The following is a 22,005-nucleotide window of genomic DNA, read 5'->3' on the forward strand; positions in this document are numbered from 1 at the left end:
AAAAAGTGGGGAGTCGGTGGGACTCAATGAGCCTTTTGCTTGTACCTGGCACCAGGTCCAGGGCCACAGGGTGGTCCTGGGTGGGCTGCTTCAGAACCCTGCTGACTACGCTGAGTAAACGTCAACATAAGAAACATCCAAACCTGTAGAGAACTTTTATGAGTTTATTTGTGCCAAACTGATGACAATTGCCAGGAAGCAAGATCTCAAATGTTTTGGTGAGTGACAATTTTGAAGTTTCTTTTATGCATTTGAAACTAAGAAGGCAATGTAAGATTACGTGAAGGTGGGAGAGAGCAAGGCAAGGGCTGAATTACGGAATATTTAACAAGACTGTGTGCCCTCGTGAGAGTGGTTAAGCTTATTTCAGAGGTGTATTAACACAGATGCACAACAGCAATGGACAGGGCTTGCCGAAGGTCAAGGTCAATGTTTCTTTCATACATGGGTGTTTCCCTCTCTTCCTTTCCAAAAATAAATAAATAAATAAAATCTTAAAAAATAAAATAAAATGAATAAAAGCAAATCAAACCCAAAACAGAAGGAAGTCATAATAAAGGTTAAAGTGGGAATTAATGAAATAAAGATGAAAAAAACAATGAAAGAATGCATTCTTTGAAAAGATTTAAAAATCTTTTTTAAAAATTTCTTTTTGAAGATCTAATTTGTTTTTTAGAGAGAGGAGAGGGTGGGAGAGAGGGAGAAGACAGCAATGTGAGAGAGAAACATTGATCGGTCACCTCTCGTGGGCCCGGACTGGGGACCTGCCAGGAAACCCAGGCATATGCCCAGACCGGGAATGGAACCAGCAAACTTTCGTTTTGCAGGCCGACGCTCAATCCACTGAGCCACACCGCCACCCCAGCCAGGACTAAAGACCCCCTCCCTTTCTTTTTCTTTTAAGAGGCATAAGTCAAAGAACCTATGTCATAACCCTGTGTCTCAGTGTCTGTGACAGTGTGAAGGGGACCATGAGAAAAAAATGTTTAGAAAAGGTGGGGCAGCAGAATCCTCAGCGGTAAATAAGTTGCTAGTATGACCAGAGCCAGGAAGTACAGAAAAACTGTCAGTCAAGGGTGAAAAATCCCATCTCCCCCAGACCCACCTTCTCAACCCAAAATAAAGTCCTGCCTCTGAGTGTGGACATTCACTACGGCCACCACTCCCACAGCTACTTATTTTGGGGGCTTGGGGGGTTGAGAGTGAGAATGAGGAGCGGGATAACAAGCCTTGCTTATGACATAACTCTGACATGTTGTATCTCATGTAACCTCCATGGTCGCCCAGATTAGAGCATTACCCTGCGGGGCCATGGAACCCTGACTTGTACAGATTTTCTTTACATAATTTAAATTAAAAAAAATAATAATAATATACTAACTTTTATATTGGAGAAATTGTTAGATATGTATGAAATGAGAACCAAAGTGGACATCACCAGGAACCAAGTAAATCTAAATTCTGGCGGCGGCCGCGGTGGTGATGCCTCCGCCGCCAGGGGAGGACTTGGTGAAGCTGGCTGTCAAAGCAGATTTCAAATCCACTTTGGTCCAGCCACTCCTCACCAGCAGTGATCAGGCCACCATTGTTTATGGCCTCCCATGGTTGCTCTGGACTAATTCTACGCGGTGAGAGTGCTCTCGAAAAGGCCGAGGCTGAACCGCGCCAGGCCTGGCTGAGGAACTGCAAGGAATGAGAACGGGAAAGAGGGGCGGGAAGTGATGTCGGAGACACAATAGTGCGGCTCGTTTGCCTCACAGCGCAAGACTTTCTGCCAGAGCACTATTAATAAGTGCGAAAGGGAAAAGTGATTGGAAAAATGAGTGCGACTAGATCTTGGTAGTGTTTCAGAAGTGGCCGCTATCCCTATGAACTCTGCAGCACAAGCTACTGGCGCCTGGAATCGACTCCCAACATAGCGTCGCCCTCGTGGAAGCCGCAAACTGGACGCTGCCAAGCGCTGCCTGAGAACACAGGAACTCGGCCATCTTACGGAATCAGATTCCAATATGATGGCGTCTGTATCGAAGTCGTGCTGTGGGTGCCGCCATATTGGCTTTAACTTCGAGTCCGTACAAGCGCCCACCCTACGGACTCAACCGATAAGGTGGCAGCTCCCTCAGGAAAGAAGCCATAGGCGCGGCCATGTTTCCTGCGAACGTACGGAGGCCGGCGCCGTACGGCCCCGGTAGCCAACATGGCGGCGCCTGACAGACTGTCGGGGCTTTATCGGGGCGACCACTTGGTCGTCGCGGAGTTGACGCACTGAACCTGCGTAATCGGGGTACGGTGCCCGGGAGGCGCGACGAGAAGCGGAAGTAGTAGTGGGCACTTTTGCAACCGCCGCGGACGCTGTGGAGTGATCAGTGCAGGTTCACAGGTCGCTGGCGGGGGTCGCGAAGGGGTACGGCTGAAGTTCAGAGATGGTGAGTACCGGGTCCAAGGACAGCGTCGGCGGTAGAGGTTAGGGCAGTTGGTTATGGTAGGGTTCGTCTGCAGACGCGTGGGGGTCTGTGTTAAACCCTAACGGGAGTCTGTGAGCAAAACTGTGAGGTCCTGTGGGGAGCCTTAATTGCGCTCTGTGGACGGAATAATGCGGGTCTGGTGGTCCGATTTTTTCCTGATGTGTGAACCACCTGGGAGGTCTGTGATGAGCCATTGTGGGAGTCCGTAATAGAAGTTTAGTGGGATCACCGATGGTAGTTCCTTGGGCGTCCGGATGAGGGATTCACTTGGCAGAGAGAGAAGGGGTGTGCGATGAGCCGTGCTGGGCAGCCTGTAGGGTGCCGTGGCGACTTGGAATCAAGGGATCCGTGGGGGAAACCACGAGGGCGGCGGGGGGTGTGGGGTTGATGCCGGAGGATCTGTTGGGAACTGTGGTAGGAAGTCTGCGGATAAATTAGGTCGTGTTTGTGAGAACCCGTGCCGGGGGTCTGTGAGGAGCCACGATACGGGCAGAGCGGGGTGAGTGGTAGGTGTTTGCAGTGAGCCGTCACGAGTGTGTGGATAGAGTGATGGGGTGTCCGTGGGCTGAGCAAGGGAGGTCTGGGGCAGAGCGATGGGGGTTTGTAAGCAGAGTAATGGGGTGTCAGGGACGAGCGATGAGGCGGCGTCTGTGGGGAGCATAGTGGGGAGATTTGTGAGGGGCGGGGATAGGAAGTTTTCTGGCAGGGTGTTGGGGTCTGCGTTGAGGCGTGACGGGGGTTCCCTAAGGAGCCATAATGTGTGTGGGGTGTCCCACAGGAGGGGGACGGCTCAGACCCAGAGCCCCCAGATGCTGGGGAGGACAGCAAGTCGGAGAACGGGGAGAACGCGCCCATCTACTGCATCTGCCGCAAACCAGACATCAATTGCTTCATGATGTGAGCCAGGGAAAGGAGGGCGGGGCTGACGTCTGTCAAGGTTGGGAGAGGCGGGGGGGGGGGGGGGGGGGGGGCCGGCCCCTCACACCCCCACCACTCGCCCCATCCTCTGCAGCGGGTGTGACAACTGCAATGAGTGGTTCCATGGGGACTGCATCCGGATCACTGAGAAGATGGCCAAGGCCATCCGGGAGTGGTACTGTCGGGAGTGCCGAGGTGAGGGGGGGGGGGGGGGGGGATGGACAGGGCAGGCAGGTGGGGCTTAGAGGGAGGAGGAGGAGCCATAATGGGAGGCTGGGTCGTGGGGAGCAGCCATAATATTCTGTTGGCCAAAAAGTTTGTTTGCTTTTGGGGGGGGGGGGGTAAGAGCGCTCTAGTAGCGCTTAATTATCTTTAACTTCATTTGAAACAATTTTGTTAGATTGTGACAGCAATCAAGTCAGCATGCATTTAAAAAAAAAAAAAAAACTGGCTGGTGTGGCTCCATGGGTTGAGCACCAGCCTGCAAACCAAAAGGGTCTCCGGTTTGACGCCCAGTCAGGGCACGTGCCTGGGTTGCGGCCAGGCCCCCAGTAGGGGGCGCGTGAGAGGCAACCACACACTGAAGTTTCTCTCCTTTCTCCCTTCACCTCTCTAAAAAATTCGTAAAACATCAAAATTGGCAAGTTTTGTGTAGCCATTTTAATATTAAAGATGGAAGAAAATATGCAACATTTTCAGCATATTATGCTTTATTCTTTTTCTTTTTAGATTTTATTTATTTTCAGAGAGAGGGGAAAAGAGGAAGAGAGAGGGAGAGAAACATTGATCAGTTGTGTCTCACACGCCCCCAACTGGGGACCTTGTCTGCAACCCAGGCATGTGCCCCGACTGGGAATCAAACCTGTGTGTGACCTTTTGACTCACAGGATGACACTCAATCCCCTGAGCCATACCAGCCAGAGCACTTTATTATTTCGAGAAAGGTAAAAACGCAACTGAAACACACAAAAAAAGATTTGTGCTACATATGGAAAGGTGCTGTGACTGATCACATATGTCAAAGATGGTTTGTGCAGTTTCATGCGAGAGGTTTCTCAATGGATGATGCTCTGTAGTCAGGTAGACCAGTTGAAGTTGACAGTGATCAAATCAAGACATTAATTGAGAACAGTGAACGTTATACCATGTGGGAGATAGCTGACATAATCAAAATATCCTAATCAATGAAGTTATTGGTGAAAATGAAAAATGTGTCTTTTATTTTACATAAAGACCTCAACGGACTTTTTGGCCAACCCAATATGTCTGTGGGCAGATTCCGTGGTGAGCCATAATAGAGGGTCCCATTGGAGGGGGCAGGCTCTGCCCTCAAGTAGGGAGGACTACAGCAATTGGGTGGGACAGAAAAGGAGAGAAGAGGAAGAAAGAGTTCTGGGACCATCCAAGTTCCCCAGTGCCAACCTCCCGTGGCCCACCCTCTGCCCCACAGAGAAAGACCCCAAGCTGGAGATCCGCTATCGGCACAAGAAATCACGGGAGCGGGACAGCAATGAGCGAGACGGCAGTGAGCCCCGGGATGAGGGTGGAGGGCGCAAGAGGCCTACCCCGGATCCAGACCTGCAGCGCCGGGCGGGGTCAGGGACAGGGGTTGGGGCCATGCTTGCTCGGGGCTCTGCTTCGCCCCACAAATCCTCTCCACAGCCCTTGGTGGCCACACCCAGCCAGGTGAGTGGCTGTGGTGGCTGGGATATGTAAGGTGGTCCCGTCTTAGGCCCTGCTTGGCTTTTTGATTTGTGTTCCGGGAACCTCCCCTCAGCATCACCAGCAGCAGCAGCAGATCAAACGGTCGGCCCGCATGTGCGGCGAGTGTGAGGCCTGCCGGCGCACTGAGGACTGTGGCCATTGTGACTTTTGCCGGGACATGAAGAAGTTTGGGGGCCCCAACAAGATCCGCCAGAAGTGCCGGCTGCGTCAGTGCCAGCTACGGGCCCGGGTGAGCATGGGCAGAGCAGGGCAGGGTCAAATTAGGGGGCCAGTGTGTTCCAAGAAGACCTGATTGAGGCTAGGATTGGTGAGCCAAGTGGGGTGGTGCCTAATTGCATATAGGTAGGTGGAAAGGAGCCTGGTCTGTCCAGATGAATGGGGCGTGACCAAGAGTGCTGGGCTAGCAGGGGTGCTGAGCCCCCCAACCTCAGGTTGACAGGGTACGGCTAGTCAGGCATGTCAGACAGGTAGGGCATGGCCAAGCATGTCTGGCTTTCAGGGTTGGTGCATGCAGATGTGCCTGGGGAGGCAAGGTAAGGTAAATTGGTGGGGCTGGGCACCCTCCATCTACCTGGGGCTGACCTGGGCCTTCCTCCTGCTGGCACAGGAATCGTACAAGTACTTCCCGTCCTCGGTGAGTCCAGCCTTCCAGGTGGGGCAGGGCATGCGGGCAGGTTGTTCAGGGCCAGTCCTGAGATTCTGCCCTGCAGCTCTCGCCAGTGACGCCTTCAGAGTCCCTGCCAAGGCCTCGCCGACCTCTGCCCACCCAGCAGCAGCCACAGCCATCACAGAAGCTGGGACGCATGCGTGAGGACGAGGGGACAGTGGCATCATCAATAGTCAAGGATCTACCTGAGGCTACGGCCACACCTGAGCCACTCTCAGATGAGGATCTACCGCTGGACCCTGACCTGTATCAGGACTTCTGTACAGCGGCCTTTGATGACCATGGCCTGGTGAGCAGGCAGAGCATCCCATGGTGGAAGGGTGGAGGTTACAGAAGCAGAGTATCCATAATAAAAAGAGAGGAGGCAGAGGGTATGGAAGGCTAATTTGGGAACTGAGTAGGCAGTGGGGTAGTCATGAGTGGGGCAAGTGGCTCAGTGTATGTCTCACTTGCAGCCCTGGATGAGCGACCAGGAGGAATCCCCATTCCTGGACCCTGCGCTGCGAAAGAGGGCAGTGAAAGTGAAGCATGTGAAGCGTCGGGAAAAGAAGTCTGAGAAGAAGGTGCTGGAGAGGGTGAAATGGGTGTGGGAAGGCAGGGGCTGGGTGGGGCAAGAGCCAGAAAAGCGTGGGATGCAGGGGGAGACAGGCGTCTGGGGCTGACTTCAACTCTGCCCTGTCCTGACCTGCCACGTCCCATAGAAGGAAGAGAGATACAAACGGCATCGACAGAAGCAGAAGCACAAGGACAAATGGAAACACCCGGAGCGAGCTGACGTCAAGGATCCTGCATCCCTACCACAGTGCCTGGGACCTGGCTGTGTGCGCCCAGCACAGCCTGGCTCCAAGTATTGCTCAGATGACTGTGGCATGAAGCTGGCAGCCAAGTGAGTCATTCTTCGAGGGCTCAAGGGAGTCAGCGAGTACAGGATAGGGCTTGACAAGATCCCTCTGTACGTCTGTTAGTTACCTGTCCACCATTCAGTTAAACAAGGGCCCACCTATCTGTCCACCACTCAATTACTCATCCACCAACCCATTTCCATTCAGTCACCTATTTTCTTACCTTTTACCATTTAGTCATCCATCCATTCTGCCATTGTTGGCTTACCCCCCTTAATCATCTTGTTGCCTGCCACCTTTCTACCTGCACTCAAACGACTGCTTCCTGTAGCCGCATCTACGAGATCCTTCCCCAGCGCATCCAGCAGTGGCAGCAGAGCCCCTGCATTGCTGAGGAGCACGGCAAGAAGCTCCTTGAACGCATTCGCCGTGAGCAGCAAGGTGCCCGCACCCGCCTTCAGGAAATGGAGCGCAGATTCCATGAACTTGAGGCCATCATTGCACGCGCCAAGCAGCAGGCTGTGCGAGAGGATGAGGAGGTGAGCAAGTGTGGGCGTGGCAGCACGGGACCTGGAATCTGGTTCTGCCTGGCCTCATTCATTCCATCCCATGCAGAGCAACGAGGGTGACAGTGACGACACGGACTTGCAAATCTTCTGCGTCTCCTGTGGGCACCCCATCAACCCACGTGTTGCCTTGCGCCACATGGAGCGCTGCTATGCCAAGGTCAGGGTGTCAGCCTGGGAGGGCAGATGGTGTGGGAACATCATTGGGTCCTTGGGGAACAGATGTGCTGTCTGGGTGCTGTCTCGGGAGGGCATGCAGCACACATCCACAGTTCCCTCCATTTGTGCTCATCCTTCCAGTATGAGAGCCAGACGTCCTTTGGGTCCATGTACCCCACACGCATTGAAGGGTGAGTGTGGGTAATGCGGAGCTGGAACAGGGAGGTGAAGGCTAGGGTCCGAAGTGGAATGTTGGGGCGGGATATTGTGATGGGCAAGGATAGGTGGGCCCCCTTCCATTTCTCCCTTCACTACCCTCTTTTTACTTGAAACCCCCAGGGCCACACGACTCTTCTGTGATGTCTACAATCCTCAGAGCAAGACATACTGTAAGCGGCTCCAGGTGTTGTGTCCGGAGCACTCACGGGACCCCAAAGTAAGGTTTCCCCTCAATTCCCCACATTCTGTCACTCCTCCCTTCCTCATGGCCCCACATTTATCTCTTCCTTTCCCCCTCCCCTCCTTCCTTCCCTTTCCCTGCCTGACCACTTTCATAACTCCTACGTTCCCTGCCTCATCACCCTTTGTTCATCTCATTTTTCCTGTCTTATCACCTCCTATTCCTCCTCCTTTCCCTGCCTCTTTAGCCTCTACTCCTCCCCTTTCCATTCCTCTCCACTGTCCCCTGAACTCTCCATTCCTTCCCTCCTCCCTCCCTTCCTAATTCCTCATTCTTTTTCTTTTCTTGGAGAGTGGGAGGGAAGCGGGAAGAGAGGAAGAGAAACGCTGATGTGAAAGGGAAACATCCATCAGTTGACACTTGTGCCCATCCATGCTAACTGGGGACCAAACTCGCAACCTAGGCATGTCCCCTGACCAAGAGTCCAACCCACAACCCTTTGGTTTATTGGACGATGCTCCAACCGACTGATCCACTCCAGCCAGGGCCCTGTCCCCATTCTTACCCTTCTTCCTTACCACACCCCATTAATGTCCATGTCCTCAATTCCTACAGGTGCCAGCTGATGAGGTATGCGGGTGCCCCCTCGTGCGTGATGTTTTTGAGCTCACAGGTGAATTCTGCCGCCTGCCCAAACGCCAGTGCAACCGCCATTACTGCTGGGAGAAGTTGCGGCGAGCAGAAGTGGACTTGGAGCGTGTGCGCGTGGTAGGTTTTGATGCTGGTAGAGGCCAGGGTGAGGTGGGTCGTCCAGAGCTCCATGTCATGGCTCCTTCTGCTCCCCTGGCAGTGGTACAAGCTGGATGAGCTGTTTGAGCAGGAACGCAATGTACGCACAGCCATGACAAACCGGGCAGGATTACTGGCCCTAATGCTGCACCAAACCATCCAGCATGACCCACTCACTACCGACCTGCGCTCCAGTGCTGACCGTTGAGCCTCATTGGCTCAGACATCCTCACACCCTGCATTCCTCCATTTGTCTTTCTCCGATGGTCCCTCAGTTTCTCATTGTGCCCATCCACCATTTGACGGCCCATCTGCCTTTACCAGATGGTCTCAAAATTTCCTCCTTTGTCTAGCCTTCTGTTTTTCCACCTCCATCCTCTGTGCCCGGGTGGAATGGTGCAGTCTGCTCACCCTTGCTTCATTTTCCCCTGGTTTTGTTAATAAAATTTTGAAGAACCAAACTTGGGTCTCCTAACTTTACTTAGTTGCATGTGAATTCTCAAACCCCTGGGGGTAGAAGGGCCAGTGTATGTGTAGGCTGTGAGTACACACAGCTGGCACCCGCTAGGTGCCGGTTCCTCCCGTGGGCTGTGGGGATATGACCTGCTGCGGGAGAGCCCAGTGCTCTACATTCACCGCCTCATTTTGAGACAGTGGGTATGCAGTCGGCGCTCATGCAGCGTGGCTGACTTTCCACCCCTCGTGTGAACGTTGACGTTCTCCAGACCAGAAGTGTATTCAACGATAGGCACAAGGCCCCCTCTCTTCTCACAACCCCCTCTCTTGGGGGCATATATGCAGCAGGAGTCCACTGACTTTGTCCCGGGACCTCCACCCGGCCGGCCGTGGTTGCCCCGGTCCAGGGACTGGCTCGCCCACAGCGGTTGGTTGCCGCGACCTGGCCTGTTTACTTCCAGCGCGGCACCGCCCCCTTCCCCAGTTCCCGCGGAAGGAGCGGGGGCCAGCGCGCGCCGCCAATTGTCTCCGCGCGCTCCAGCAACTGTGCGGCGGGGTGGAGAGAGCGGGACACAATAGTCCTGGGGAAGAGTTTCCGCAGGGACTGGAGAGCACTGGCGCGCCCTAGGCGAGAGGTGGGAGAGGAGGGCTCCGGCACAGCCCCAATCTTCCCCGCTCCTACTCCGCGTTACTCCTTCTGGAGACCGTCTAGGCAACCGTGAACGCAGGGCCATCCCCAACCGTCCACGCCCACTTCGGTTGAGGTCGGAGAGCGCAGGCGCAAACGAGGTGGGCGGAGTGGCGAGAACTAACTGGGTGGCGAAGCGAGAAGCGCTGGGGCTGCGGGTCTCCTATAGGGACGCGAAGGTAGTTGGGCTTCAGCACGCAAGCGCGGCAGGAACCAGCGAGGGGCGCGCGCCGCTGCGGAACGCAGCACGCAGGCGCGGGATCCTCCCTATTAAGGGCAAGCGCGAACCCGGCATTAGCGCGCAGGCGTCTCTTTAGGAGCGGAACCCTGGGGGCGGGCCCCGGATTTCCGGTTACGGGTGCAACGAACGGCCGCGGCGGCGACAGCTACCGCTTGAGCGGCTGCAGAGGAGGAAGAAGAGCAGGGCAAGGCGGGAGTCACAGGCGGGACCCTCGTCATGGGTCCACGAACCTAGAGCTGCGAAAGCTACCGGCCCGGTGCCGAGCTGGTGAGACAGTCGTGGGGGTGGAAGCGGAGAGCGCTTAGGCGGAGGATAGGGGAGAAGTGAGGCTCAGAACGCTGACGGAGAGGGCCCTCAGGCCGACGAGTGGGAGGAATGGCGGCGTCGGAATATTGAACGGGAGGAATGGGGAGAGTTAGGCGGAGGACGGAGGGGACTGGGGCTCAGAACGCTGACAGGGGAAGTGTCGGGATCCTGGGCGAGAACTTAGAGGAATGAGGGAGGATCCGAATGCTGAGGGGAGACATCGGGGCCTCTCAGGTTAAGGAGAGACAAGTGGGTGTTCAGAACCTGGTGGGGATAAATGAGGGCCTCTCAGGCAGATGACGGAAAGAAGTGGGGGCGTTGGGATGCTGAAAGGGAGGGACGGGGCCTCTTAGAGAGAACGAGGGAAAATAGGGTGTCAAAACACTGACAGGGATGGCATGGTCCTGGGACAAGAACGGAGGAATGGGGGGTTTAGAATGCCGAGGGGAGAAATCAGGCCTTCGGACTGACGAGACGAATGGAGGTTGAGGATGTTGAGAGGAAGGAGTTAAAAGAACTTTTCAGCTGCAGAGGAGAGGAATAGGAGGGTTCCAGCCGTGAGGTTGGGGAGGAATTATGGCTCAGAACACTAACGGAGAAAATAAGGCGGGAGGACTTCAGGCTGAGGAACAGAAGGGATGAAGGGCTGTTCGGGTCGGGGGTGTCCCGGGGGGGTGGACTCTGATAGAGAACACAGAAGAAATCGAGGCAACGCTGTGGTAGCCCGATAAGAGGGCATCATACAGGGAAGGTATGGGAGGGTTAAAAGTCTGAAAGAAACTGGGGACTCCTGGGTTAAGAAAGGGAGCAAAAGGACACCAGAACACTGACACACAGTGCTGGGACCTCAGTCTGAGGATGAGAGGAATGGGGGCCTCCTGAGCTGAGGGTGGGGAGTGTGGAGGTCTCAGGATGACAAAGGAGAGGAGTAGGGGACCAGTAAATCAAAGGCAGAGGATATCTTCTGGGCCAAGGACAGGGAGAAATGGAGAGGAAGAGTGAAAGGTTCCTAGGTTGGCAGTAGGGAGAGATGATGGGCTTTCAGGCTGAGGATGGGGAGGAATAGGGGATCCGGACACTCCGAGTGAGGAAGGAGGACCCTTGGGTTGAGGATGGGGCTACCAGGTCAAGACCATTGGGAAGTTCAAGCTCCTGGGCCCAGGTCAGGGAAGAACTGAGGAGAGTGGGGGTTTTCTCTTGCTTATGTTGGCCAGTCGCGTATAGCAGGCCTCAGGTCTTAGACAAGTATTAATAGATATCAGTGGTTTTTGTGGCCTGGGGCACAACGTGTTACCTCCTACAGCCTCAGTTTCTCTCATTTTCCCCTCTGTGTTGCAGGCTGCTGCTCCTTCCTTTGTCCCCCATGGCTGAGGAGTGGTTGGATTGCCCAGCCCTGGGTCCGGGCTGGAAGCGCCGTGAGGTTTTTCGCAAGTCAGGTGCCACCTGTGGACGCTCAGACACCTATTACCAGAGGTACTGGTTGGGTTGTGGACAGAGTCAGCTTGGGCTGAGCCTGGTTAGGCAGAGTGAAATCGAGGTGTGTGTTTAGACTTATGGGTGCAGCCAAACTAAAATTAGGCATATACATTTGATCCTCATTATTTGCAGAGTCCATATTTGCAAATTCGCCTACTCACTAAAATGTGTTTGTACCCCTAAAGTCATTACTCAGCTGTGCTTTCATGATCATTCGTGGACATGCACAGAGCAGCAAAAAAATTTAAGTTGCCTGATGCACACGTTCCCAGGTATAGAACAAGGCCTTCGTATTTCAGCACTTGTACTGTAAACAAGTCCTTTTCTGGTCCACTTGGTGTCATGTTTTTCGAATTCTTGTGCTGTTTGCAATGGCCCCCAAGCGTTGTGATGAAGTGCTATCTAGTGTTGTAAGTGCAAGAAGTCTTTGATGTGCTGTAGGAGAAAATACATGTTAAATAAGATTCGTTCAGGTGTGAGTTGCAGTGCTGTTGGCTGTGTATTCAATATCGATGAATCGAAAATGTGGTACATCTAGAAAAAGAAGAGGAAATTTGCCAATATGCTCATGAGGCTGCTTTAGAAAATGCTAAAGTAGCTTGTGATGAAGCTAAAGAAAAGGTGGAAAACTGGCTAAATTTGTGGATCAATGAGATGTTGACCAGTAAAAGTGTAGTGTACAGCATTATGAGGCTGAAAGCTAAGGACATGGACACTCATGTTACCCAGGTTTAGGAAAATGGCAAACCTGTCTCATGCTTTTTAAAAGGCGATACATTGTGAAAAATGTTAAATTTGCATGCAAGGCAGGTCCTGCAGATTAGGAGTCTGTGGAAGATTTTTAAAAACACCTGCTAAGTGTTATATGGGAAAACAGGTATGTAGAGGAGTAGATTTTCAACGCTGATGAAAATGGCTTGTTTTACAGTGACATCAGCAAAGAAACCTACTGTATTTTTCAGACTTTAAGACACACACCCCCAAATTTGGGAGGAAAGGGGGTGCGTCTTATAGTGCAAATGTAGCTTGCTTGGCTCGCTGTGGGGGGGGGGGGTGGCCATGGAGCGGGGTCACAGGTTATTAAATATTTTACCACATTTTTTGCTTCAGAATTTGTTTTCCTATTTTCTTCTAAAACTTAGGTGCATCTTATGGTCCAGTGTGTCTTATAGTCCTAAAATACGGTATATAAGCAGACGGGCTCCAAAGCTTCTGGCTTTACATCATTCAAAGACCAAGCAGTTAATTATTTGTAAGAAGAATATATTAAGTGGGGTCTCTTTAAAGAGAAAGACACATAAAACAAGGTCACCTAGGGTCAGTTTTCAAAAATGTTGTGATCCGAGGCCCATAGGAACCCAACCTATAGCTCCACTAGGAGCACTGGTTCTGTATTCTCTAATCCAGTGTTGAAGGTGAATTTAAAACTACCCTGAATAATGAAACTTTGACTGTAATACATAAGCATACATCTTTATAAACAATTTACACTTAAGGATTTAAGATATTTGAAGATATATTACTGATGTACTTGTTATTAAACTTTTTATACTCTTCCTGAACTTTGTCTAACTTGTTATTTTCCTGGAGGAATATAATAAAATTACAAATATAATTATATTATTCATATCTAGTTGTACATTTATTCATATTTAGTTGTACATTTATTCACATATTTGTAATGTATAAAACTGGCCAGTGTTGCTCAGTTGGTTGGAGTGCCTTCCTGTAAACTGAAAGGCTATGGATTCAGTCCCAGGTCGGGGCACATACCTGGGTTGCAAGTTCAATCCCTGGTCTGGTTGGGATGCATACAGGAGGCAGCCAATTGATGTTTCTCACATTAATGTTTCTTTCTCCCTCTCCCTCTTTCCCTTCCTGTCTGTCTAAAAGTAATGGGGGAAAAATGTCCTCAGATGAGAAAATAAAAACTTTCAACATTTACAAACTTAAGTGCAATTATCAAGAACTGTAAAAGATTAGAGATTTTATTACCATAGCAGTATCCAGAATGATGTCATTTTTGTGCTCGTTCCCTGAGTATCAGTTCCCACATAGTGACATGAAGAGTGCTACCTAGCACCTGCATATGTACTGGGTTATATTGTAGGAAAGTAACCTTGAGGGCCCCCCTTTTTTATATTAAATTTACGAGGATGACATTGGTTCATTTGGCCATATAGGTTTCAAGTGTACGTTTCCATGACATGTGATCCACATATTGCATTGTGCGCTTACCACCCAAAGTCAAATCGTCTTCCGTCACTGTATATTTGGAATCCAGTCTTTTACAGTGTTGAGCATCGTAAGGGTGTCTTCCCTTTGCTCTAAAAGAAGACCCTTTGTCTTATCTTCCAAGGTTTTTTGCTGTACAAACATCCTTGAAGAGATAGTTAATTGCAAAGGACAGTTCATGCCTTTTAGGACTTGGAGAAGTACAAGAGACCTGTTGAGTATTGTGTCCTAACATCAGTTGCTTAACACTTATTTTTTATGTAGTATTTATTTGTTTACACATCTATTTGTGTATGTGTACATTTTTATATGTATCTTTTTAAATATGTTTTTACGTAAGTTTTCTTATTTGTGTATTTAGTATGTAATGCTAATACATTAACGTGTTGTTTAATGTGTTTCTGTTCCTACTTGTGTTTACTTCACTTATATAGAATGCCATTAGTAGTATATGTTATAAATATACACATTCATTTGCATTTGTATTACTTATTAATGTTTGTATACCTGTTGGTATTTATACACCCTTAATATTTTTTTTATTCAGGGTTAGTTGGGGTAGGGCCTGGTCAGGCAGGTCCCAGGCTACCTTTTATATTCCACCAGCCCTGCAGGCCTGTTCACCTCCTGGTGGGAAGGTTGTCTGGGAGGAGCAGTAGCGGCTCCACCTGCCTACCAACTCTTCCTGGCCCACTCCCAGCCCCACAGGAGACAGGATCCGAAGCAAGGTTGAGCTGACCCGTTACCTGGGCCCTGCATGTGACCTCACCCTCTTCGACTTCAAGCAAGGCATCCTGTGCTATCCATCCCCCAAGGTACTACACGGTGTGGGGTACCCAGATGCAGGGGTGGCTAATACCCACAGGATATGTACTTACTGACCTGTAGTCTTCCTCCCCTTGCTCTCATCTCCAGGCCCCTTCTGAGACGGTCCCTAGCAAGAAGCGGAAGAAGCCTTCGAAGCCAGTTAAAGCTGGGAAATGTCAGGTTGGACCCCAGAGAGTTGAGGTCAGGAAGGAGGCCCCAAGGGATGAGACCAAGGCTGATGCTAACACAGCCCCAGCTTCGCTCCCTGCGCCTGGGTGAGTCTTGGCCTAAAGTGAACCAAGTGGGAGATGGTCGTGGTTGGCAGTGCACTCAGGGCCCCACACTCATGTCTCCTATCCCAGGTGTTGTGAGAACTGTGGAATCAGCTTCTCAGGGGATGGTACTCGAAGGCAGCGGCTCAAGACATTGTGCAAGGACTGCCGAGGTGAGTGGCCCCGAGGATGCTGGGAAATAGGAGCTGGAACGGGTCCAGTGTTGGGCTGGAGGTTGAATGGTGGATGTCAGATGTTGGGGCAGAGGCATTGGATAAGGTCAGATATCTGATGCTCCCTTTCCACTTCTCTTCTCACGTCTCCTACCCCTCAGCTCAAAGAATTGCTTTCAACCGGGAGCAGAGGATGTTTAAGGTAAGCACACTCTGCCTCCTTCTCACAAGTGTATGGTGGGAGCAAGATGTGATGGGAGCTGTCGGAGTGTCTGAAGGAATGGTGATGGATCCCGAGGGTGTTAAGAGGCATTCTGTAGGGAACTAGCTACAGTCAGCAGGCTGTAATGGGAGGTAAGGAGGAATTAGTAGACAGAATGATGAAGTTAACAGGAACTGTAGACATTGTGGTATCCTCAGTGATGGTGGCTAATCAATAATTATCAGATACAGTGATGAGGCAAATGGGGGACCAGCAGACTTGGTGATGGGAACTAATCAGGGTCAGCAGACACTTGAGGGGCAGTGCTCCTGGAGTCACTCTGCTCGGGCATGTGACCTTGCCGCACCCATTCCTGGCAGCGTGTGGGCTGTGGAGAGTGTTCAGCCTGCCGGGTAACTGAGGACTGCGGGGCCTGCTCCACCTGCCTTCTGCAGCTGCCCCATGATGTGGCCTCGGGGCTGTTTTGCAAGTGTGAGCGGAGACGGTGCCTGCGGATTGTGGAAAAGGTGAGTGGGGCATATGGGGTGGGCCCAAGGCTAACCCTACCCCCTGGCCCTCATAGCCCTGGCCCTGTGCATCATGCCTCTGGCCCCCCCACAGAGCCGAGGGTGTGGAGTATGCCGGGGCTGTCAAACCCGAGAGGACTGTGGCCATTGCCGAGTCTGCCTTCGCCCTCCCCGCCCTGGTCTCAGGCGCCAGTGGAGGTGCGTCCAGCGGCGCTGCCTACGAGTGAGTCAGGCTGGAGGGGCCGGTGCTGGTGGGGCCAGGGCTGGGGCAGAGCTCGTTCTTCTATTAAACTTGCTGCTGCTGCTTTTCAACTGGCCTTGCCCACCTCATGTCTTCTTTTCTCCTTCACCCCACTCTCACCTCCCTGGTCCCACCTACCTGCTCCTGTCTGCCAGCATCTTGCCCACCGCCTGCGTCGCCACCATCAGCGATGTCAACGACGCCCTCCCCTAGCTGTGGCTCCCCCTGCTGTGAGTGCCCCATCCCACACTCTGCCTGTCTGTCCCATGCATGCTTTCTGCATTCCTGGGTGGGGAGGGCCCTGTGCCTGCCTGGTGCCATCAAGCTTAAACTAAAATACCTTTTGGGCTTTCTCCTAGGGTAAGAAACGTAGCCGCCGCAGGGGAGGCTGCGAGTCCAAGAAGACTTCCCGGCGGCGCCCCCGAACCCAGCCACTGCCTCCGCTTCCCCCACCGCAGCCTCCCGAGTCCCCAGAGCTGGTGAGGCCCTGGAGGGCAGGGGGAAGGCACAACCCTAATCTTACCCAGTACCTACCCTGACCCCACCCCATTTGCCTCTGCAGCGCCCCAGAGCCCTGGGCCCCTCGCCACCTGCCGAGTTCATCTATTACTGTGTAGACGAGGACGAGCTAGTGAGTGGCCCCGTCTTATCTGGACAAGCCTAGACTCTCCCAGGGCCCTTGGTTAAGCCCAAAAAAGCACATGCTGCACTGGGCCTAATAGGGTAATAGCAAGGCATAGTAGTGGGCACTAGTAGGGGATGAGCAGACAGTTGGGGAGGGAATAATATGGGACCAACAGGTGCACTGATAGTACCTAATGTCAGATGAAGCGACATTCTGATCAGGCTACAAGAGGAAAAGCTGACACAGTGACCAGAGTTCACATAGGACGAGTAGATGTAGCAGGTATGGTGATAGGAGCTAATAGAGAGTCAGCACAATCCTTCTGGAGGTGGGAAGGTCAAAGATACTGCCTTGGTAGCTAGTGGGGGCTAGCAAATAGAGTGATAGGTACTGTGTTGGAGCAGTGACAATGCTAATGGTACGAGAGCTACCTAGTACAAGGTAGTGCCTAATGTAGGGCTAACAAGACACTGAAGTGTGACTAACAGGAGTCAGGCTAAGACTACAACCAGTTCCTTCCCACGGGGCTAGTGGAGAAGCAACCAGAATAGTACTGTAATTATCCTAGTGACAGCACCCGTGTACTCCCTTCCCTGTCCCCCAGCAGCCTTACACAAACCGCCGGCAGAACCGAAAGTGTGGGGCCTGTGCAGCCTGCCTGCGGCGGATGGACTGTGGCCACTGTGACTTCTGCTGTGACAAGCCCAAGTTTGGTGGCAGCAACCAGAAACGCCAGAAGTGTCGTTGGCGCCAGTGCCTGCAGTTTGCCATGGTAGGTGGGGCAGGAAGGGTCAGATGGGCAGAATAGGTTGAGCCAGGTCCCCCAGTGCCTGAGAGTGATGGACAGACCTAGTATGTAAGTGAGTGAGGCCAGAGGGGTCCTGCAGCTTCAGAGGAGTGCATGGGGCAATGGGTTTGGTCAGGGATTAGCAGATTTTGTGCCAGAGTAAATGAGAAATCTGGGTGGCATTGGCATTGGTAACAGGAGACTAGGAGGCTCATATGAGGGGTTCATATTTGAGCAGATTTTGTGCCATTACTAATGGGGGGATCATCAGACATGTTGGTCAGGTCACGGTGGTATGGTCTGGTCATTGCATCAGGTGGCCATCACACCCCACCTTTCCTCACAGAAGCGCCTGCTGCCAAGTGTCTGGGCAGGGTCCGAGGATGGGGCAGGGTCGCCCCCACCTTACCCTCGTCGAAAGAGGCCTGGATCTACTCGACGGCCCCATCTGGGCCATACCCTGAAGCACCCCTTGGGCACTCCCACAGCCCGACGAGAACATGCCCAGACTCCAATGAAGCAGGAGGCAGGCAGTGGCTTTGTGTTGCCCCCACCTGGCACTGACCTTGTGTTCTTACGGGAGGGTGCCAGCAGTCCTGTACAGGTGCCTGGCCCTACCCCAGCTTCCACACAACCCCGCTTGCAGGTGAGGGCTCCACCTTATCCTGCCCTTCCCAACCCTATCCAGCCTTGTTCCAGGAAGCTGGGACCAAGTCTGCTGCCATCCTCCTTCATACAGGGGGCCCAGAGCCCTGGCCTGAGTTGGGTTGTGGCCTTACCCCAGGTGAAGCAAGAGAAGGCGGATGCCCACGAAGACTGGACACCGGGCACAGCCATCCTGACTCCTGTATTGCTGCCTGGCTGCCCCAGCAAGGTGGGGGTCAGTGATGATGGGTGATCTGTGAGCAGAGTGATGGTGAGCCGTGATGATGGTTCTTTGTGCAGAGCAATAGGTGTGCTGATTGCAGCTTCTTTGCAAAATTACCCTGCCTTCCCCAGGCAACTAGCTTTGCCTGCTTTGCTGCCCAGCTAACCGAAAAACGGAAATCTATGAGGAATGGGATGGTTTTTCTGTGCTGAAGTGTGATAAAAGTGGGATTTATCAGCACAGTGACAGGTTGGCCTATAGAGACTCTTTCCTCAGGCCAACCTGCCTTTCTGACCGTTGCTCATTTCCCACCTCTCCCAGGCAGTAGACCAAGGCCTGCCACGTGTGAAGCAAGAGCCACCTGACCCTGAGGAGGACAAGGAGAAGAGCAAGGATGACTCAGCCTCTGATTCAGCCCCAGAGGAGGCAGGAGGGGCTGGCACGCCAGTGGTCAGTGCTGGGGGACACTGTACCCTGCCCTGACCCAGCTTAACCTCACCAGCCATGTTGACCCATGATGTTAATTCTTCCCCAGATCACGGAGATTTTCAGCCTGGGTGGAACCCGCCTCCGGGATACAGCAGTCTGGTTGCCAAGGTGTGCCCCGCATAGTGAGGGGTGGGGATGGGGTGGGTGCCGGTCAGATGTGGGCCTTCAGTTTTGAAAGTACAGCCAATATTTTGCCACGTGCAGTGGGAGGTAAAGGGCCCACACCACTGCACAGAGCATGATCAGTGAGGAGGTATCTAGGAGCAAACCTAGACCCCTAGAGATTTCCTGAGGTCCAGGTCAGGGCTTGCCTGGGGGCAGGGAGTGGGGTGTCAGCCAGGAGGACTTGGTGCCCTGTGATGAGATTAGAAAGTAAAAAAGGCAGGAAAGCCTGGTTCCTAAGAAAAACTAGCAGGCGTCACACTTTAAATTTTTTCTCATAGAATCATCATTTGGGGGTCTTCAATGCCTTTAGCATCTCCTAGAGATGACCAGGTGGGCTGGGCAGTGGCAAGTGGGCAGGAGATCTGGCTCCACATGCTATTGTGTGATCTTGAACTAGTTCTGCACCTCCTGGAGCATCCTCTGTGGAGGGGGTTAGGCTGTTTTTCTTGAGTCTTTCCTGGGCCTGTCAAGGTTATTAACAGTTTCAGCTGCTATGCAGAAGTGTCCCTGCAGGCCTGGCAAGAGGACAAAAGATAGGCGCCTTTAAGGACTGGGGTAGTGGGTGAGGACAGGGGAATGCTGCTTCCTGCAGAATGTTAACAGGCTCTGCAGAGAGCCCTAGACACAGGCAACATAAACAATTGGCCTCAGCACCTGGATTCCTTTGTTCTACAAACTAGTTTCTATAGGCTAGAAACCCCTCTGTCTGCACTTGGGCAATTACAGAGCTACTGATTTAGTGCCTGCTGCATACACTGCAGTGTGGGAGATACAGCAGTGAATACAGTGATTGTGGGAGGCTTATCCTTCAGGATTCCTGCCCTCAGGAAGCTTATAATCTAACTGGGGAAACAGTTTCCCTGTGCATTACATGTAACAGAGAAGGTAATGATGTTCTACGTTAGTAATGGAAGATTTTAGAGAGGAGAGAAGGAATAATTAAGGGGAAGTGGATGGCCAACACAGACAGTAGAAAAAGGTTTTGTGATGCTCCATTTTGTACCTAGCAAACCTCATTCAACATACAGACCTGCTCCCTCTTCTCTAGGTCCAAGGGCCTTAAAAAACCTGGAACTAGAAAGCAGTAGACTGGAGGCTTCCGCAGACTGTAGGATTCAAGGTGACATTTACAGACCGGCTTTATGAGAGACAACACTGATCCATCTACTCAGAGGCTGGACCATAGAGCGATTGCCAGGGCTTGTGTAGAAGTCAGTAGGAACTGGAAAAACCCACCACCAAACCAGAGGAGCAGGCCCGTTCAGTCCTTTGAGCTTATAGAGGAAGCAAGAAAGGAGGAGAGAGTAGAAAGTTGGTGCATCTGCTCCAACTGGTGCAAATCCCAGAAGCCTGAGAGTGATAAGTTTGGATATTAGGGGTGGAGGAGCTGGGGTTGGGGTTGGGGGATAGAATTAGAGCCACCGTAAAACAACCTGAACAAGCCATCTTCATAAATAATACTAAGTGGCTTCTGGGTGAGACCTGGCAGTGTCTCTAAACATTTCCTCAGGGAAACAGCGATTGAAAATGTAATGTGAATAAATAAGGAAAGGAACTGCAATTTGGTGAGTTCTTCCTTATGGACCCAGTTTATTTCTCAGAACGGTCTTTTTAGGAAGACATTGTTTTTGCCCATTTTTGCAGATGGAAAAACAGACTCAGAAATTAAATAACTTGTCCGATGTCAAACAGTTAGTATTGATAGAGCCTAGCATCAAACCAGGTTGTAAAATCCTTGTTCTTTAAGCCACTAACCTGTAAACTGTAATCCCGAGTTCAATGATGTAATAATATAGTAACAAGTTTCCAGCGACTCCGAAAACAAGGATTAATTTGAGCATTATAACAAATCCCTTACACTGCTGTCTGGCGTGGTTTAGGGAGTGTGGAGGCTGTGTGGATGTGGTCACCTTGTCAGGGCACCTGTGCACACGGGACTGCGTTCTTTCCAGGCCTCTGGTGTTGGGTAGGGTTCCTCAAACCCCGAAGGGCACCCTTCCCCACTGGTTGCTGTCCATTTGGTTTGCTTCCTTTACTCCTGCTCCTCAGCCAAAGTAGTCTTTTGAAGTAAAACTCCAGCCTGGCTCATCTTTCTAGACAACTTGCATCCCGTGCCCCTTGACATTTGTGCTTGGTTTCTGTTCTCAGCCTCTATCTTCCAGGAGCCTGAGTCCCCTGTCAAAGGCCAGTGTTGGCTTAGCCCTGCCTCACTTTCCAATACTTTGCATAATGCTAAACGTTATTAGACATGTGGTTTATTACCTACCAGCTTTATAGGGCTGGGACTGAGTGTGTGCCCCCTTAACTTTTGTATCTTATGTCCCTCCCTCACCTTATTCTAGTTCCAGCCCTGCAGCTTTAGATAATTCACATGTAGATTAACCATTCCCCTACCTTAACTCTTGAGTCCTCTGCCCCTTCCTTTCCCTATTCCTACCTACTTCAGCCAGAGCCCACTGGATAATTTTCTGCTATTTTGCTCTTCCCAGGATCCAACCACCCAACCCTAGTATTCTGGTAATTTTGGCAATGATGTCCTAAGTGAAATTATTTGATTGGTATTCTGACTGATGAGATAAGAGTCTGGTTACCATGTGTATCAGGGTACAATTAGAAAAGCAGCACCACTAATATAAAGATTTTATATATATGTATGTATGTATATTTATATATATGTATATATGTATATTGTTCTACGGGATTTATTATAGGGATTTCACTATATGCAATTGTGGGAGCTGGTTAAACAGTCTCTGTAAGGCTGTCATCTTCTCTAATGTTGGAGCTTGAAGTCTGTAGGGCAGGCAGTTGGGAAGGGAACATGGATATAAAGTGTGGGAGACTGAGGACACATTGGCACCCACAAGCGGAAGCTGGACCCCCCCCTCAGATGGCCTGGAGCCCATGTCATTTGTC

General features: G+C 51.7%; 2 protein-coding genes across 35 annotated transcripts; both read left to right on the forward strand.

The window, feature by feature from the left end:
- The first annotated feature begins 1,966 nt into the window (after nucleotides 1–1,966).
- On the forward strand, nucleotides 1,967–8,992 carry CXXC1 (CXXC finger protein 1). Of its 2 annotated transcripts, none has more exons than XM_036010232.1 (15): nucleotides 1,967–2,426; nucleotides 3,244–3,362; nucleotides 3,478–3,578; nucleotides 4,834–5,069; nucleotides 5,161–5,337; nucleotides 5,716–5,742; nucleotides 5,819–6,064; nucleotides 6,231–6,338; nucleotides 6,480–6,661; nucleotides 6,949–7,156; nucleotides 7,233–7,343; nucleotides 7,484–7,533; nucleotides 7,682–7,778; nucleotides 8,358–8,510; nucleotides 8,593–8,992. In XM_036010232.1, exons 1-15 carry the CDS (start codon nucleotides 2,424–2,426, stop codon nucleotides 8,737–8,739), a joined length of 1,965 nt encoding a protein of 654 aa, XP_035866125.1. In that variant the 5' UTR covers nucleotides 1,967–2,423; the 3' UTR covers nucleotides 8,740–8,992. The 2 variants fall into 2 exon arrangements, with proteins under 2 accessions (XP_035866125.1, XP_028379828.1); XM_028524027.2 differs by having other exon boundaries at nucleotides 1,974–2,426; nucleotides 6,477–6,661.
- Nucleotides 8,993–9,508: 516 nt separating this feature from the next.
- MBD1 (methyl-CpG binding domain protein 1) lies at nucleotides 9,509–21,739 on the forward strand. 33 transcript variants are annotated; one of them, XM_036010212.1, is made up of 17 exons: nucleotides 10,005–10,183; nucleotides 11,561–11,695; nucleotides 14,634–14,748; nucleotides 14,822–15,015; nucleotides 15,103–15,185; nucleotides 15,347–15,387; nucleotides 15,768–15,914; nucleotides 16,009–16,137; nucleotides 16,311–16,385; nucleotides 16,515–16,634; nucleotides 16,718–16,786; nucleotides 17,385–17,552; nucleotides 17,914–18,213; nucleotides 18,352–18,441; nucleotides 18,757–18,885; nucleotides 18,971–19,032; nucleotides 19,368–21,739. In XM_036010212.1, exons 2-17 carry the CDS (start codon nucleotides 11,586–11,588, stop codon nucleotides 19,537–19,539), a joined length of 2,004 nt encoding a protein of 667 aa, XP_035866105.1. In that variant the 5' UTR covers nucleotides 10,005–10,183; nucleotides 11,561–11,585; the 3' UTR covers nucleotides 19,540–21,739. The 33 variants fall into 33 exon arrangements, with proteins under 33 accessions (XP_035866101.1, XP_028380350.1, XP_035866105.1 ...); XM_036010209.1 differs by having other exon boundaries at nucleotides 10,006–10,183; nucleotides 18,307–18,441; XM_036010210.1 differs by having other exon boundaries at nucleotides 10,006–10,183; nucleotides 17,388–17,552; nucleotides 18,307–18,441.
- Nucleotides 21,740–22,005: the final 266 nt, after the last annotated feature.

Source organism: Phyllostomus discolor, chromosome 9, assembly GCF_004126475.2.
Source record: "Phyllostomus discolor isolate MPI-MPIP mPhyDis1 chromosome 9, mPhyDis1.pri.v3, whole genome shotgun sequence".
Classification (NCBI taxonomy): Eukaryota; Metazoa; Chordata; class Mammalia; order Chiroptera; family Phyllostomidae; genus Phyllostomus; species Phyllostomus discolor.